The sequence below is a fragment of the Elephas maximus genome, chromosome 25 (genome assembly GCF_024166365.1).
Source record: "Elephas maximus indicus isolate mEleMax1 chromosome 25, mEleMax1 primary haplotype, whole genome shotgun sequence".
Taxonomy (NCBI): domain Eukaryota; kingdom Metazoa; phylum Chordata; class Mammalia; order Proboscidea; family Elephantidae; genus Elephas; species Elephas maximus.
In genome coordinates this window covers 39,596,350-39,615,232 of record NC_064843.1, presented here as the reverse complement: position 1 = coordinate 39,615,232, position 18,883 = coordinate 39,596,350, and the positions used below count along the sequence as shown (strand labels likewise).

Genomic DNA, 18,883 nt, shown 5'->3' with positions numbered 1-18,883 from the left:
AATCCTTGTCAAGACCCCTGCATGGAACCTCTCTCAGAAGAAAAAAAAAGCTAGAATAGTTAGATCTCAAGGGACAAGGAAAACTTGTCATGTCTTGGATTTCCCCACTAGTTTTGTCGCTTCTCATCACAAATGTACAGTCAGCCTCTAGGAAGGAGGCAGGGACCTGAAACAGAGAAGAAAGCAAGTCACAGACAGCAGTGCCTGGAGATGGGCCCACAGAAGTGAAGAGCTCAGGGTTCAGAGGCTCTGGACACCATAGTGTGAGCTGGACATTGCTGTTCAGAAGTGGGAAGAGGAGGCACATTCTTGGTGTTGGCATGGCTCCTGCCATCCGCTCTCCCCACAGCTGACCCCAGGCTGGGGGGCAGACAGGAGAGGCACCCCTGCTCCTAGATGTGTTTCTAGGTGTGTTGCTCTCCCTGTAGGCTGATCACCCTTAGTCCCCTTCTCCCCTCTTCCGCCACAGGCTTCCTCCATCCTCTAAAACGGAAACCACAAGCTCCTCCCAGGGTCTAACTCCTTGCTCAGTCACAGCTACTTCCCCTGCAAGAAGAAAGGAGGAGCTCCCTGCACTGTGGGCGGGGACTGGTTGCAAATCCAGGGGCCTTCAGTAGACATGACTGAGGCTCATTGTAACTACTGATACCACTGGAGTGGGGAAAACAGGGCCCCCATCCCTTGGGGCCTCCACCAAAACACAGTGCTGGCCCTAAGGAGCTGTTCCCCTGACTCCAGCTGTGCAGCTTATCTGATCCCAGATGTTGGGCAGGTACAGGAGGTTGAACACACCTTCCACCACTGCAAGGTTCTGGGGCAGAAGCCTTTACCCAGCCCATGTCCCCAGGCCTCCTGGATGAGGACGGGCACAAGAGTCCCTGAGATGGCATGTAGGGCCCAGGGGACAGAGCCTGGGCACTAAAGATGGTGTCTGTCTTCTATTTCACAATCTAGAAGCAGAAACTGCCCTAATCCTATAGACATTTCCTCCCATTACTTCCTCTGACACCGCAGGAGAAAAGGCTGCATCTCCTCCCTGCAGAGCAGAGTCCAGGGCCTCCCCAGAGCAACACTGGCACAGAGCAAGCTCCAGGGACAACTACAATGCCTGTCGCTGCCTCCCAGCCCTGCCTGCCTCGTCCTTCCCTGATGCTGTCTTTGCTGCTGGGACTCGCAGGTAAATGTGGCCGCCCTCAGGTACCACCTTGCAGGGATGTTCACCTGAGCCTGAGCTTGACAGTTGTGCCCCTCTACCCTTGGCAGTGGGGCAGATGGGTCTCTGTTCCACATCACCTAGCCTCCTGTCCCCCTCCTTCTTAACTTACCTTGCAGTCCTCAGACCTCTTTCTCCTCTGCCTTTTCCTCTTTAGGACATTTCCTCAAATAGTTGTTTACAACAAGGAATTCCCAAAGAAATACCCCCAGAAGTCTTACTTCTGCTGCAGGGAGGTTTTCCTTCTTGAAGGGGTCTTTTGCTCTCCTACTCACGTCCAGACAGGGTTTACGCGACGGGAGTTCCAGTCCTTCATCCAGTCCTTCTTCGCATCCCACGGAGTCACTGGGTGGTACTCAGCTACTAACTGAAAGAAAGGTTAGTTGTTCAAATCCACCAGAAAAGCACCTCAGATGAAAGGCCTGTCTATCTACTTCTGAAAGATCACAGTCATGGAAAGCCCTATGGAGCACAGCTCTACTCTGACATACATGGGGTCGCCGTGAGTCAGAACTATGTGACAGCAAGTGTTTTTTTTGTTGTTTGTTTTTTTCACCTCCCACACTCCTAACACATTGGGAAGGCTCCATGACCCCCTGGAGTGTAAGCTGCAGGATCTGGCACCATCCTGAAGCAGGAATTGGGGGTGCAGCATCCGACTCCTTGTTCCTGCTGAAGACCATAGAACCCAGGAGGCAGGCTTCCATGTATACATACACATGCATGTGTGTGTGTGTGTGTGTGTACACATATGTATGTGTGTGTGCCTGTGTGTATATACACATATGTATGTGTGTGTGTGTATGTGTACCCTGGTGGCGTAGTCATTAAGTGCAACGGCTGCTAGTCGAAAGGTCAGCAGTTCGAATCCACCAGGCATTCCTTGGAAACTATATGGGGCAGTTCTACTCTGTCCTACAGGGTCACCATGAGTCTGAATCGACTCGACGGCACTGGGTTTGATTTGGTTTATAAATATATATATATATATGTAAATGTATGTGCGTGTGTGTATATATGTATATGTTGTTTTTGGGTGCTGTCAAGTTGATTTTCACCTTACAGCGACCCTGTGTGACAGGGTAGACCTGCCCTATAGGGTTTTCTTGGCTGTAATCCTTACAGGAGCAGATTATCCAGGTTTTTCTCCCATGGAGCCGCTGAGTGTGTTTGAACCATCAACCTTTTGGTTAGCAGCGGAGCACTTAACCGTTGCACTTACCAGGGGTCCTATGTGTATGTGTATATTTTTTTCCAGTTGCCATATACTTGACTCTGACCCAATGTGACCCCATGTGTGTGAGAGTAGAACTGTGCACCACAGGGTTTTCAGGGGCTCATTTTTCAGAAGTAGATCACCGGGACTCTCTTCCAAGGCCCCTCTGGATGGACGCAAACCTGCATTCTTTCAGTTAGCAGCTTACTGGCTTAACTGCTTGCACCGCCTGGGGATGTGTGTGTGTGTGCGTGTACATTATATATATATTATAAATGTATATATTAAAATATGTATTTTATAATAGTTTTGTGCTTTATATATAAGTATATATAAAACACAACTAGGAGAAAAAACTGGTAAATAGTGCTTTGTACAGTATGAAGTCACCCAGAATCCAGCAACCTAGGGTTACATTCTGGATGTGGGCATTTCTCCCACCCATCCACTCCCTTCTCCCCAGAGCTGGGCACAGACTCTGAAGCAGACAGGAGAGCACCCCTCCTCCTCCCAGCAGTGCTAACATCTCAGCTGAGAGGCCGTCTAGCAAAGTGATTAAAAGCACAGATATTTCTCGAAACCAACCTACCAGGGTTCAATTCCAAGCTCCATCACTTATCAGCTGTTAGACTTTGGGCAAGTTACTTGTCTGTAAGGTGGGGAGAAAAAATAATGCCTCTCTAATAGGGCTGTGGTAAAAATTAAACAAGTTAGTAAATGTAGACAAGTGTTGAGAATAATGCATGGTGCCCAGCAGCACCTGTGTAAGCTTTGGCTGTTACATCCCTCCAGGGCTTAGTAAGTGCAGATACATAAAGTGGTTCTGCTGATTGTGGCCCTTACGGAGCACTTCCTCTGTCTGCTGGACAAGCCTGAGTCTTCATTTAAAACTCACAGCAACATGGGAAATGGGAATGATCCATCACCTTTACAAAAAGGTAACAGAATGGAGAAGGAAGGGCGTGGCTTTGAATGGTCAATACTGGAACCAGGCCTTGAGCCCAGTCAGCCTGATGCCCAGTGCAGGGACCTCTTCCACTGGACCCGAGGTCGAGAGAGGGAGGCCTCTCTTGCAGAGTCTTTCTATGACCAGGCACAGGCATGAGTGTTTCTGAAATGTTTTCTTGTTCCAATCTCACACCGAACCTGCGAGAGAAATCTTATTTTTCACATTGTATGTATCGTATATATGAGGAAACGGAGGCTCAGAGAGGTTAAGTAATTTTCTGTAAGTCAAACAGCAAGTAAGCAGTAGAGGAGGCATTCAAAACCAGGTCCAAGAGATTTCACAAGTCCTTGCTCTAATCTCTTCACTTTGCTGTCGCCATGTATATTGAATTTTTAACAAAAATACATTTATACTAAATATGGTAGTTTGTTATGTGCTCTTTCATTTAACGATAGGTTGGGGACCTTTTTCCATACTGATATATATATGTCTATGCGAAGTCCCTCAGTGGTGCAAATAGGTAAGCACCCCACTACTAGCTGAAAGTTTGGTGGTTCAAAACCACCCAAAGGTGCCTCAGAAGACAGGCCTGGCAATCTGCTTCTGAAAGGTCACAGCCGTGAAGACCCTATGGAGCAGTTCTGCTCTGCACACATGGGGCTGCCATGAGTCGGAATCAACTGTATGGCAACTACCAGCAACAACAATGTCATCATCAACGTGTACGTTCCCAATATATACTTCCGCATTACCGTGTTTTCTTTTTTAATTGTAGGAAAATTATACAAAATAAAATTTGTGATTTTAGAAGAGAAATTTTTAGGTCAAAGGGCCTGAGTGCATTTTGAAGGCTTTTGACATACAGAATTTCCCAATGAAATGTGGTAATACATATATCTCAACAAATATAGCACATAAACAGCAGCAAGGGACATGGTGACATCTTGAACACTTGTGACCAAAACAGATTTAGTTAAGGTCTTTCCAGTGACCTGTTAGAACATGGGCTTATGTCGTAAGGACATGGCTGTAATGCTGTATCACCCTCTGGAAGGGTTGCATGGACCTTTGTGGTCCCCCCAGCAGTATGTGGAAGTGACCGTTTAGTCACACCCTTGCAACACTGAGAATTGGCAATCTTTTTCATTTTCAGCAAGGTAATAGTCTCACAGTTATGTTCTTAACTTTACAGAAGAGAGAAATGTTTTATTTTCTTTTTGTTACATTACAGACTTGTCAAAAAAAAATTCAAACAGAAAAGAAATGTACGTAAATAATAAAAGTGCCTATTTCCATTCCCCTCCCCAGAGGTGGTCATGTTTTTAAGAATTTTGTTTGTCTTCCAGATAGCTTTCTTCCATGGACATAAAATGCCACCTTTATCACACAGAAAATGGGCGTATTTCCTTCCATCCAATCTAGGCTCTCTCTTCTGTTTCATTGACCTCTCGGCTTGCCTTGGTACCTACTGGCTCTATTATTGTAGGCTTAAAGTGTGGCTTAACATTTCACACGCTAAACCCAGCATTTTTTTGTTCTGTTTTGTTTTGTTTAACTTTCCCAGCTATTCGCTCATGAACTTTAGCATTTTGCTCCTGGCATTTCACTGCTTTACTGGGTTGCTAAATATCTTTTCATAAATTTATTTCTTCCCTCTTGACTTCCTCATTCATGGCCTCTGCAAGGGCTCTCTGTCTGTCCTATCTCTGCGTTCCTTTTAGCACCCAAACTAGCAATTTGCCCTTCTTAGAAGCCAATACATGACATCAACAGAAAGGGTTACTGGCACTTCAGCTTCAATCTGGATGCAGGCATTTGTGCTCCAACCTAAGCCCCAGCTGGGCCAGGGCAGGGGACTTGGGAGCTGACCTGTGTTTCTTACCAGGAGCGGCAGGTGAGCAGGAGCTGCAGGTGACTCAGCGTGAGACATCGGTGTCAGTCACAGCTGGAGAGGCAGTCACTCTGTCCTGCGTCGTCTCCTCTCCGCAACCCGTGGGGCCCGTCCAGTGGTTCAAGGGGAATGGACCAGATCGGCAGTTAGTCTACAGTTTCAAAGGAGGCCTAGACCGCGTACGCCTCTTCCCCCGAGTAACAAATGTTACAGACCAGACAATAAGAGGCAACACGGACTATTCCATCCGCATCATGGACATGTCAACTGAGGATTCTGGCATCTACTACTGTGTGAAGTTCAGGAAAGGGAGCCCTGAGGACGTGGAGTTTAAGTCTGGTCCAGGCACCCTGGTGACTGTGAATGGTGAGTCCAAGTTCCCTAGAGCCTCAACCCTTTTGGCCCTTATGCCCAGACTGAGGGTAGAAGATAGGGATGGGGATAAGTTATGGTGAAGGAGTGGAGTGAAATAGAATCCCAGGGCCATATGTAATAGAATCCTAACTCTTTAGAATCTTACAGCTTCTAAAGGACCACAAAATAGGCAGGAAAGCATAATGGATAAAAGGATAGACTCTGGAGCCAGATGGCCTAGGTTCAAATTCTAGCTCTACCATTTAGAAGCTGTGCGACCTTAGTTAAGTTTAACTTCTCTGTGCCTCAGTTTCCTCACATGGAAGAGGAAGATAAGAATAGCACCCACCTGGTAGGATTGTTGTGAGGACCTATAAATGTAAATGAGTTTATAACTGCAAAAAACGTAGAAGAGTGACTGTTACCTAACAATTCTTATATTAGTGTATATTGTTAGTATTCAAGATATTACAACCAATTAGACTTAAAAACATAATCTTAAATGTGTGGTACTATGGAATCCCAAAAACAACAATGATAGAATTATTGTGGAAGAAACTCATAAGGATCATAGTTTTATATGGATATATAATCCCTATATTTCTCGAATTTTGTCCTAGATTGTTGTTGTTTGCTGTTGAGTCAGCTCCGACGCGTGGCAACTTTGTGTACAACAGACCAAAACACTGCCCAGTCCTGGACTACCCTCACGACTGGTGGTGTGTTTGCGTCCACTGTTGCAGCTATTGCGTCAAGTCATCTCATTCAGTGTTCCCCTCGTTTCTTTGGACCACTTCTCTACCAAACGTGACTTCCTTTTCTAGCAATTGGTCTTTCCTATGACATGTCCAAAGTGAGTTGAACTCTTGCCATTCTCACTTCTAAGGAACATTTTGGTTTATTTCTTCTAAGACTGGTTTGTTCATTCTTTGGCAGTCCATAATATATTGATTTCTATAAAGAAAAAAAAAAAAGCCGTTGCCAACTGTGCTCCATAGGGTTTTCAATGACTGCTTTTTCAGAAATAAATCTACAGACTTTTCTTCTGAGGTGCCAAAAGAACAAACAAATCTGTCTTAGAAGAAGTACAACCCGAGTGCTCCTTAGAAGCAAGGATGGCGAGACTGCGTCTTACACACTTTGGACATGTTGTCAGAAGGGATCAGTCCCTGGAGAAGGACATCATGCTTGGCAGAGTGCAGGGTCAGCAGAAAAGAGGGAGACCCTCAACGAGGTGGATTGACACAGTGGCTGCAACAATGAGCTCAAGCATAACAACGATGGTAAGGATGGCTCAGGACCAGGCAGTGTTTTGTTCTGTTGTGCATAGGGTCGCTATGAGTCGAAACTGACTCGACAGCATGTAACAACAACAACAACAGTCAAACTGCCAAGTTTACAAAGCCACCAAGAACTCCCTTTCATGCACTTTTTGTGGTTTACCAAAACATGGAGTAAGCAACGTGTCTTTGATACAAAGATGTAAGGAGGGGAAATTGTGTGTGTGGCAGGTGGAGGGAGACATAAGAGAGCTAAGTCATCCTCTTCCATAGTAGTAGATTTATCCATAATATATAAAACCGAAATATCAAGAAATAAGTATGAGCATATTAATCTAGAAACATGAAGGGAAGTGTCCAAAGGAACAGGTAAAATAGTTAAAAGTGGTTGTTCTATAATTTTTACAGGGGAAGGAAGCCAGAAGCTGCTGTTTTTCATGATAGGCCTTACAGAGCACTTTTGATTTTTTTAAACAATGGACTTTGACTTTAAAAGGAAGGAAAGAGGGCCTGAGGGAGGAAGAGAGGGAAAAGACAGAGAAGAGGAGGGAGGAAAGACACACAGACAGAGAGAACAAGGAAATGACATGGTCAGATTTGCATTTTAGCAAAATCACCAAGGTCTGGTTTCAGAGTGTGAGCTGGAAATAAAAGTTATGAAAAGGAGAAAAATGGAGATGAGGGATTTGAGGCGGAAGCCAAGCAGGGTTAACCACGAAGGTGGTTAGAGGTTAACTTGCTATTTTTTCTTCTCGTCTTCTCTCCTCTCCTCTTTCTCCACACTTGCCTTGGCCAAAGCTAAGCCCTCCCCTCCAAAGGTCTCTGGCCCCTCCAAGAGGACCAGCCCTGGCCAGGTAGTAAATCTCACCTGCACGTCAACTGGCTTCTTTCCCAGAAACATCAGTCTGAAATGGCTTGAAAATGGCATGGAGATTCCAGCCCTTCAGACCCTAGTCCTCCCACCTGGAGACGCCTCCTCCTACACTGTCATCAGCACCACCCAAGTGACCCTCACCATCTCCTCACTCCACTCCCAGGTCACCTGCCAAGTGGCTCACAGCGAATTGCAGGGCCTGCTCAGTGGGCATGTGACCATGTCGCAGTTCCTCCAAGGTAAGGGCTCCTCCCCACTCCCACCACCAGGGCCATCCCTTGAAACCATACAGGTTCCCTGTTTGCAGCACTTCACCTGCGTCCTCCCGTTCGTGCTTCAACAAAGACCCTGGAGTTAGTATGAGGATCCCTGTTTTAATGGTCATCTTCTTCCCATGTGATGCAATGATCAGGTTCTGTCCTTTCAGAGCTTCCTTCCCTCTAGTACATTTGAGGGGATGGGGGGCACAGGTTCATTCATTCATTCAACAAGAGCTATGTGGCAACAGTGTTCTAGGTGTCTGGGGATCCTGGAAAACACAGCAGACCTGGTTCTGCCCTGCTGAATTCACAGTCATGTGGGGGAAACAGACATTAGCCAAGAATACAAACAAACAACTATGTGATTATGAATTGTAATATTTGCTCTACAGGGAAAAACAACAACAAAAAAGTTGCCGTTGTGTCGATTCCGACTCATGGTGACCCTGTGTGTGTCAGAGTAGAACGGTGCTTCTTAGGGTTTTCCATGGCTGATTTTTTGCAAGTAGATCACCAGGCCTTTCTTCTGAGGCATCTCTGAGTGGACTCAAACCTACAAACTTTCAGTTAGCAGGTGAATTCATTAACCGTTTGTACCACCCATGAACTCCCAGGGAATGAGCAAAGTGTGAAATAAATGAAAACAAAAGAAATCTAGTTTACTCAGGAAAGGCCTTTTTGAAGAAGTGATGTTTGAGCCAAGGCATGTAAGATGCAAAGGAGTCAGCCAAGCAAAGAGTAGAGAGCATTCCAGGCAGAGAAAACAGGGTGTGCAAAGGCCCTGTGACTGGAAGGGGGTCATGGAGAGCCCAACATGTTTGCTGAGCAGAAAGCAGCTGGTGTGGCTGAGGCTTAGTGAGAAGAGGGGTGCATGGAAAAGAAAGAGCCGGGGGAGAGGCAGAGACCACCGAGCACAGTGAGGGGAATTCTCCCACACGGATTCCCCACGTGGGCTCCTAACACTGTTGCAAAAACTGCCAGTGCTAGACTGCCAATCAACACCTTTGAAGATGCTTCTTAAGCCCACCCTGGCATCAGGGGAGGGAGCAATGCAGGCAAAGCTGTTTCCCCACCTTTCTCACTCTGACCTCATAAGGTCCAAGTCCATTATCTGTTCTCCCCACAGCACAGGCCAAGCTGTTGGGCTGACCCAAACTTTACAGAAATATGGAAGGAAAGGCCAAGGGTATTGCCCTCACTGCTCCCGATGTCCATCCGCCCTGGCCCTCAGTGTTAAAAAAAAAAAAAAAAAATTTTATTTTGGATTGAATTACACAATCGATCAAAAGAATCTAAAACCCATTGCTGTTGAGTCAATTCTGACTCATAGTGGCCCTATAAGAGAGAGCAGAACTGCCCCATAGAGTTTCCAAGGAGCGCCTGGTGGATTCAAACTGCCAACCTTTTGGTTAGCAGCCATAGTTCTTAACCACTAAGCCACTGGGGTTTCCAAACAATCTAAATGTATGATAAATTTGGATAAATAGTTATTAAAAGGACCATTCAAATGTTGGAAATGCAGCTCAGTGAGGTGGGTAGAAGAGTTCATGATGCTTTGATTAGGCTGGCTTCCTGGCAAGCAGAACTTTGAGTTGGTATAGAGACCAAGGGCAGTGCACCATAGTTACATTCAGGATGGATTTTCCTTAGTGAAGTAGGAGGAAAATTGAGAAACAGGAGGCAGAGGGGGAAATGGCCTTGATGTTCACTCCCAGCCGGATCGACTGTAGGAAAGAGTCCTCTGAGGTTTGAAGATCTAGAAGTTAACTGTGTTAAAACTATCAGTGCCTGGAATTGTGCACTTAAAAATGGCTAAAGTGGCACATTTTGTGTTACATATATTTCACCACAATTTTTAAAATCCAAAGTGAAATAATCAGAACCCGTTTTGTTCTAAAATATAATAATGGGAACAATTATTTTGAGAAAGAAACATTAAATTTACCATAGAGCACATGCTGTAAACAAACAAAACACTCATTTTTTTTTTTTAAACCTATCAATGTCTGTACTCCTTAGGAGTCTTTCTGTGCCTCTAGGCATAAGTGTAGCATATTTTGAAGACTAGCTTCAAGTTCTGCTTCATCTTGCCCATGCTCCCCCTCACTTTGGTCTTCTTCCTGTGCTTACAATGTGCTAGGATTCTTCTCAAGGAGCCCTGGTAGCACAATGGTTAAGTGCTCAACTGCTAACCTAAATGTCAGCAGTTAGAACCCACCAGCCACTCTGCAGGAGAAAAGACCTGGTGATCTGCTCCCGTAAAGATTTCAGCCTAGGAAACCCTATGGGGCGGTTCTACTCTGTCCTGTAAGGTTGGAATCTACTCGACAGCACACAACAGCAGCAAGCTCCTCCTCAGTGCCTCTGCCCATGTCCTTCCCTCTGCCTGAGATGTTCTTCCCAACACCAAGCCTCTCCCAGCGCCCCCTTTCTCCTGCTCTCCCCCAAACACATTTGCCAGTTATCTTTTCTGGTTACGCCCCAGTTACTAGGTCTGTGTGACAAATTATCCCCAAACTTAGAGGTATGAAACAACCATTTATTAGGCTCATAGATCCTATGCATCAAGAATTCAGACAGGGCAGAGCAGGGGCAGCTTGTCTCTGCTTCATGATGTCTGGGACCTCAAAGACTGGATCATCTACAGGAGAATTCGTGAACCCGCCTGGCCATTGCTGCAGCTGGCTGTTGGCCTGGGGCCTCAGTTCCTTAGTCTTGCATGTAGGCTAGTTTGGGTTTCCTCACAGCTTGGTGACTGTGTTCCAACAGTGAGCGTCCCCAAGAGAGGCAGAGCTGGTGGAAACCTTATCAGATTTTATGACCCAGTCTCATAAGTTACACAGTGTCACATCCACTACATTCTATTTATCGAGGCAATTACAAAGTCCCACCTGGGTTCCAGAGGAAGAGAAATAGACTCTGCCTCTGATAGAGAATGGCAAGTTTCCAGAAGAGTATGTGCAGCTTGCTGTGGAAAATACAATCTACCATATACAGCTTGTTCCTATCCATCCTTCGCATTTCCATTCAAAGGTCACTTCCTTCAAAACCGTTACCTAACCTGCTCTACCCGAAGACCAGGTCAGGTGCCCTAGCTGTGGGCTCTCAGAACCCTTGTGGTGGCCATGTGACTGCTTGTTTACCTCTGTCCTCCCCACCAGAATGGGATTCCATGAGGCCAGGCCCAGCTCTGTCTTGCTCACTGTTATGTCCTGAGAATGGGAAAGGATGGATGCTCTCCCAGCAGGGGCGGGTTAACCAGTAAGCAAGGTGTGCATGGTCTTACTGTAAGCAAGGAACGCATGGGCTTCATTGTGTGTACTTACTAATCTGTAGTGCACAATTCACATGGGTTTCACCACAAAAACATGTAAAATTGTGCACTACAGATTAATAAGTAAGCACCAGTAAGCCTGTACATACCTTGATTATTGAGTAATCTGTCCCTGCCTTTGAGCATAATTTTCACAAAAAAAGAAATAAGATAGAAATGGCTGTTGTCTCAGTTATGCCCACAGTGAGAGCATCAGCACACCCCATCCCAAGTCTGCAGGCAGCCATCCTCATCTGTCACGTGCAAAGGTTCTACCCAGAAGGTGCACACATCACCTGGCTGGAAAGGAACCATGGCTTCGAGACCTGTGAAGCCCTTGCCCCCACCACAAACCCAGATGGCACATTCAGCCAAGACAGCCATCTCCTGGTCAACACCTCAGAGTGGGAAGACAAGAGGCTGTTCACCTGCCAGGTGCGGCACAATGCCCAGCCACCAATCCAGGCCAGCATGAAGCTGAGCGAGCTTAGAGAGAAAGAGCAAGCGAGTCTGGGTGAGTAGGGACGGAACAACCAAGCTATTAAAGGCTCTGACAGGTGGGTTCAAATGCTGGCTCTGCTGTGCTTGCTGTATGGTCTTGGGAAAGTCACTTCATCTTTCTGAAACTCAGTTTCCTCATCTATGAAAAGGGACAGCAATGACAGCAACCTATTCAGAGTGTTATGCCTTAGATGCCAAATAGTATTGAGCAATGCTAGTATCACACAGTTGGATCCTGCAATATGCTCATTGTAATAAGCTAATAAGAAACATCTTTCCCCAAGTCCCACTCACCATTCAGATTCAACAGCTACTGAGCACTTATTAGGTACTTCGTCTGCGTGCTCTTGTTTGATTCAAATAACTTTCTAAAGTAGGTGTTATAATTCCCATTTTAAAGATAAGGAAACCGGGGCTCAGGGAGGTAAGGTGACTTCCTCCAAAACCAAGGTGCAGCCGTGGTACCTGAGTTGCTGTGGGGCTGATCCAGCCTGGGGTTATGTGATGGAAGCTGGGGGCTGGGCTCACCCTATGTTTTCCAATCCTTCCCTCACCAGGCCCCAGAACGTCCAGCTCCCTCTATGGGATGGTCCTCCTTCTTTGCTGGAAGTTGTTTTCCCTGACTGTACTTTCAACCCTCTATATAGTCAGGAGGACCCTCCCTTCCAGGTAAGCCAGAACCCCAGATAGGGATTGGGCTCCCAGGGGTGGAATTCCTGGCCAGCAGGGACACTGTGAGGAAAAAGCCATGGGCCCTCCCATTTCCCCTCTACTTACCAAGTTTGAGTCTAGAAGGTCCCTGAACATTGCACCCCATCCCTTCAGCCTTCCTCTCTACTGCTCATGGCCCTAGCCTGAGGATGCACAAAGATGCAGGCTCCTTTAGTCTGGGCAGGAAAGCACTTCAGGAGGTAGAGAATGAGGGGGTTCGGTGTGGAGAGAAATCCTCTGAGGAGAGGTCTAAGAAGAGCAGGGGCCTCACCTCAGCTCCCTGTTCCTTCTGTGGGTGACAGGCACTGCCCAGGCCCTCCCCTGTGACACGAGACTGTCTGTCTCCTCCTGCCTTATTCAGAAAGACTCACCTAGGACGGGGCACTGCTGTGACGCCTGTAGCTGTTACCCCAGCTTCTCCTGCCTCGGCAGCCTTCTGAGACCTGTTCGGCCCTAGCTGTCCCTCCCTTTCTCCCAATTCCCACGTCCTGCAGCCCCCAGAGAAAGTGAAAGCCTGGACCAGGAAGGTCAGTAGTGAGAGGTGGGCTCTCACAGCCTACCCAGGTACTAAGCTTCTGAGGAAATTCGTGGCATGAGGTCCATGACTTTAACTGAGAAATTCAGCAGAGGCAAGGCAAGCCCCAATCCAGAGGGAAACGCATGCTTGCAGGTCTAACAGCCCCTTCCCGGCTCCTCAAGGAAAGCACAGTGTGAGCATCCACGCTCTGCAATGAAACCACACTGCCCATCATTAAAATGGAGCTAAAGGAAACACTATGGGAAATACGCATAAAGAGAAGTCCAACCTCATTAGGAATTTGAGAAAGCCAAGTCAAGACCACACTGAGATACCATTTTGTCCCTGTTCAAATAGCAAAAATAAAGGAGCAACTGGCTCATTCTTTCTGGTGGGCACATGAATTGGCACAGCTGCTTTGGAAACAGTTTGGAAAATTTTTTTGAGTTGAGTATTCGCATATCCTATAACCTGGTATTGCCATGCTTCAGTTACACCCCAAAGAAGCTCTTGCACATATATACTAGAAGATATGGACAAAAAAAAAAATACATAGTAGTATTGTTTGAAATCAGCAAAACTTAAAAACAGTACAAATGCCCACATATAGGTTGATGGGTAAATAATTGTGGTGTAGTCACACAATGGAATGTTATACAGCAGCTACACACAATAATCTGGATAAATCTTAGCTATAAAAACGTTGAGGGGGAGTAAACCACAAAAAAAATCATATAGCATATATTCTTTTTATAAAGCTAAAGTAGCTAACATTATATAGTTTTTAGGAATACATATAAATATGATAAAATCATATTTTTAGAAAAGAATCCCAAGATTCAGGATTCTAGTCACCTTGGATGGAAAGAGGCACAGGGATGGGAAGAATGGGTACATGTAAGCATACGGGAGTTATTGTCAAGGTTCTTACTTCCATGTTGGGTGGTGGTTTCATGGATGTTTATATTATCATAAACAAGCAATAAATAGACATATTAACAAAGTAAGATTGATAGATAAGTATGTAGGTAGGTAGGTAGATGACGGATGGATGGATGGATGGATGGATGGATGGATGGATGGATGGATGGATGGATGGATGGATGGATGGATGGATGGATGGATGGATGGATGGATGGATGGATGGATAGATGATGTTATGAATTAAATTGTATCCCCGAAAAATATGTGTTATAAATCCTAACCCCTATAACATTCACATACTCTATATATTCCATTTGGGAATAAGGTTTTCTTTGTTATGTTAATAAGCCCATATCAGTGCAAGATGTATCTTAAAACCTAATGACTTTTGAAATATAAAAAGAGCAGATTAGACACAAAGCACAAACAGAGGGGAAGATACATGCCCCGAAGGAACGCTGAGAAAAACACTAGAGAAACTGAAACGAATTTTCCTCCAGAGCAGACAGAGAGAGGTTTTCCCTAGAGCCGGCACTCTGAATTTGGACTTCTAGCCTCCTAAACTGTGAGAAATCAAATTTCTGTTTGTTGAAGCCACCCACTTGTGGTATTTCTGTTACGGCAGAACCAAGAAATTAAGACAGGTGGACAAATGGATAAGTAGGCAGGTAAGTAGGTAGGAAGGTAGGTAAGTAGATTATTAAAAGAGGACCATACATTGATCAATGATGAGAGTGTCAAGAAGCAAGAATTATGAAAGGTACAATTCTGTAAACTTAAGGTTCAAAGGAAAAATGAAGTAAAATAAATGGAGAACCCCAAATTCTCTTCCTGTTGTGACATTCTATAATTCCACCTAAGGAAGGAAAACATAGTTACTTGGTGCCACCTTGGGGCTGACACTTCACATGCAGTATCTCATTTCATCCTCATACCCATCTTATGAGATGGGCTCCATTCCCCAGATTCAAACCCGACTCTGCTCAGTGCTTTCCAAGGAGCAGCTGCTAGGATTCTAGAGATGAATGGGGATACCTTGTCCTATCTTCATTCTACTGCTTCCTACTTTACCATAAGATCCTACCTAACTGTAAGGCCCACTGTCTTATAGTAAAGCCTACTTTGTGTCTCTGTGTGATGAGGAGGTGTGATATGCACTTTTCCAGATCTGAAATACAGCTCTGGGTAGAGCTAACATTATTTATGAGCCTCGAAATAGCCCTGGTAAAGATCTGGGCCAGACTCTGTGGTCCAGAAAAAGTTCTGGAGACTCTCTGGAAAATGGTAGGTATGCCAGGGGAAGATAGGCCTCCAATTGTATTTGTTTTATTGTGGTTCTCGAACATTTCTAGTCACTGAAACAAAGATGGAGGGGCTAAGCCCAACTTCCATTACCCCTGGGCAGGACTCTCCTCTTCAGCATTTCCACTCACAATAGCTTCAGCTTCAACATCCCATTCCCAGATTCCAATGCTGAGAGCTCTGGGGCTGTTTTGGCCTCCTTCAACCTCATCTATCCCTCGAAGTAGGACCAGTACTACAGTGAGGCAAGCAAGGAGCATATGCCACAAAATTTAAGGAGGCACCCGTTCTAGGGTCAAACAAGGGCAGTGTGGATACCTCCACAACTTGGCCTCCTTAAATTTTATACCCTAAGGGCCTTGCTTGCCTCCCCCTAGTCCCTGCCCTGCCTTGAAGTCTCCAAGTGCCATTGATTCTTTCCCTTTTCTCCAAATGCATGATTACAGACCCTCACGTGTTCACGTAGATTGCTCCAATAACTTCCTCTTACTCTGGACACCTCCAATCCATCTACTACACAGACATCAGACTACCACAAGAAGGAGATGGAGAATGTCCCAGATGACCCATACCTTGAAACTACAGATAAAACAAAGCAGCCTGTAAAGTCCCGGCTTGAACTTGAAGATTCCTCATTTTTTCAAGGAAATAGCTCATATCCCAGGCAAGCCCAGTCCCCCCACCCTACAAAAAATGGAACTTTGTTATAACAACAGCTAGTTCATTGCTTAACATATAATGGAAAACACAAGTAAACAAATGTAGGGAAAGCATTCAACCTCATCTGCAAGCAAATAAATAACAATTAAAAAATGGCAATGTTGGTATTTTTGTAGTCAGCATTGATCTCTACATTTATCTCAGGTGACCTGTTGAGGACAACTTAGACTAAGTCCTCAAGCTAGTAACAGGCACCACCATTCATGTGACATCCAAATACCCAGACCAGGAGAAATATCATCACTCCAGGGTACTGAGCAATTACTATAAGCCACATACCTCACTGTTTCATTTAATCCATTTTACAGATGAGTGTGACAAATGTAACATTTTTAAGTCTTTCTTTGTGTGTCTTTCCTCCTCACAGTAATCCAGTTCCTCCTCACGCAGCTGTTTCCCTTACTAAGGCTATACCATGAGACTTACTGCCTTGAGGAAGGAGCCTGAGGAATCCCAGCTAGAACAAAGACCATCTGTTAGAGAAGAGCGCTGTGGTGTCAGAAAGTCCCTACCAGATGGAAGAAGGGGAAAACCTCTCCTTGTGAACTGATAGAGGGCAGGAAAAAAAGAGGAAGAGAAGGGCAGGAGTTGAGATGCTAAGGGCCTGGCAGTAGGATGGGGTCAAAACCTTGGAGTGGGGTGACCATGGAATATGATAGAAACCCCAGGGATATTTAGGGATTCCCAAAGCAGAAGGGACCATGACCTGCTTTCCAGAGTACCCAGGATGCCACAGACCGCACAGAGGGAACATGTCCAACTTGGCTTCCGAGTAGTAGATGAGGAATAGTTAAGGTAAGAACATCTCCAGAAAGTGGCACTAGAAACTGGTAAGTATAGTTAACTCTAAGGGGGGTGTTATGGATTGAACTGTGTCTGGGCAAAAGATATGCTGGAATCCTAAATCCTATGCCTGTGGATGTAATCCCAGCTGGGAATGGGGTTTTCCTTGTTCTGTTAATGAGACCATATCAGTGTAGGGTGTGTCTTAAACCTAAGCACTTTTGAAATATAAAAAGAGCAGATTAGGCACAGAGACAAGCAAGCACAGATGGAGGAAAGACAGACGCCATGTGCAGATCAACAAGCAATGCTGAGAAGAATGCTTGAGAAGCTGAGGCCAGGATTTTCCTCCAGAGCAGACAAAGAGCACCTTTCCCTGGAGTCAGCACTATAATTCAGACTTCTAGTCTCTTAAACTGTGAGAAAATAAATTTCTATCTTTTAAAGCCACCCACTTGTGGTATTTCTGCCACAGCAGCACTAGATAACTAAGATGGGGGGTAATAATGTGTCTAGGACCCCTATAAAGGAGGCTTTGAATCCTGCAAACATTGAATCCTGAGGATGCCTGTGAGAGACAAATTATCAAAATGTCCACAATGTTTTACTCCCTCCCTGTATCCCGACCCTTTACTATATGACTTTGAAGCTCCTCTCACCAAGTGGTGACATCTATCTTCCCATCTCTTGAGCCTGGCCTGGCCTCATGATTTACTTTGGCCAACAGAATGTGGCAGAAGTGACATAGTGCCTTACAGCTAACACTCTCTCTCAAAACTCTGCCACTCCCATGTGAACAAGCCTGGGCTCACCTCTTGGAAGATGAGAGACCATGTGGAGGACAGCTGAGGAACCCCAGGCGACAGTCTGCCAAACCTACAGTAGCTGAGTCACTAGGCCAACGTGCAGCTGACTTCATGCACATGAGCAATCCAGCCAAGCATCACTGAGATCAGATGAGCCACCCAGCGGAGCCACATAACCATGAATTAAATAAATGGTTATTGTTCTAAGCCATTAAGTTTTAAGGTGGCTTGTTATGCAGCAATAGCTAACTGATACAATGCCTTACCTACCAAAATAAATAAAAGTATTTCTAAGTAAAATTTGAGAAGAAAAAAGTAACTGACAAAGGAATCCACATAGATGAGCAAGTGATTCAGAATTACCCCTGTGGGGATGAAGTGGAAGTGCTGGGGGCCTGATGGATGGAATTGTTTCGGCCTGTAGTCAGTTCAAAGAGGCTCCAATACATGGGTCTCCCGAACAGGAGGGCAGGTACAGAGAGCCACAGGAGTTAGCAGTGGTTCCATGGCAAAGCCCTATCTTACTTTCCTAGTACTGCTGTAACAGAAATACTACAGGTGGATGGATTCAAAAAACAGAAATTTATTCTCTCACAGTTCTGAAAGTTAAAAGTCCCAATCAGGGTCTAAGCCATGTCAACTCCTTCCTCATCAGCAGCCCTGGGCATTCCTTGGTTTCTTGGCTTGTAGAGGATCCTCACGTGGCATCTGCCTTCCCCTGTGCGTACCTGTGTATCACTGACTAATTTGCTCTTTTCATAACTCAGAAGTGATTAGATTTAGAACGCACCTCACTCAGTCGTGGAGCCCTGGTGGTGCAGTGGTTAAGAGCTATGACTGCTAACCAAAAGGTTAGCAGTTGAAATCCACCAGCCACTCCTTCGAAAACCTATGGGGCAATTCTACTCTGTCCTATAAGGTTGCTATGAATCAGAATGGACTCCATGGCAATGGGTTTGGTTTTTGGTTTTCACTTGGGTATGATCTAATTAACATAACAAGGAAAATCCCTCAGGTATAGGTGCTAGGATTCCAGCACATATCTTGGGGAGGGGAGGATTCAATCCATAATAGCCCCAAAGGGCCAGACATGAGCAGTCACACCTCATCAGACTCTGCAAAATTCTCAGGGACCAGACCAACCTCCTTCAGACCCCCAAGGACCCAGGAGACAGCACCCAGATCCAAAGCCTGTCATCCTGCCCCAGGAGGCAACTTCAGTTTTCTTTGTACCCAAGAACCATCTGGAATTAAAAGGAGGAAGGCAAA

At 45.5% G+C, this 18,883-nt stretch overlaps 1 protein-coding gene across 8 annotated transcripts; it reads left to right on the top strand.

Moving 5' to 3' along the window:
• The first annotated feature begins 655 nt into the window (after positions 1 to 655).
• LOC126067596 (signal-regulatory protein beta-1-like) lies at positions 656 to 18,883 on the top strand. 8 transcript variants are annotated; one of them, XR_007515436.1, is made up of 8 exons: positions 661 to 772; positions 1,015 to 1,177; positions 5,264 to 5,635; positions 7,702 to 8,016; positions 11,544 to 11,864; positions 12,409 to 12,520; positions 12,924 to 13,089; positions 16,393 to 18,883. XR_007515436.1 is itself a non-coding variant. In XM_049869662.1 (8 exons), the coding sequence occupies exons 3-8, from the start codon at positions 3,331 to 3,333 to the stop codon at positions 15,909 to 15,911; spliced, it is 1,317 nt and encodes a 438-aa protein (XP_049725619.1). In that variant the 5' UTR covers positions 1,096 to 1,177; positions 1,371 to 1,591; positions 3,222 to 3,330; the 3' UTR covers positions 15,912 to 16,187. The 8 variants fall into 8 exon arrangements, 6 of the variants coding, with proteins under 6 accessions (XP_049725623.1, XP_049725618.1, XP_049725621.1 ...); XR_007515435.1 differs by lacking the exon at positions 16,393 to 18,883 and adding an exon at positions 15,752 to 15,838 and having other exon boundaries at positions 662 to 772; XM_049869662.1 differs by lacking the exons at positions 661 to 772; positions 12,924 to 13,089; positions 16,393 to 18,883 and adding exons at positions 1,371 to 1,591; positions 3,222 to 3,367; positions 15,752 to 16,187 and having other exon boundaries at positions 1,096 to 1,177.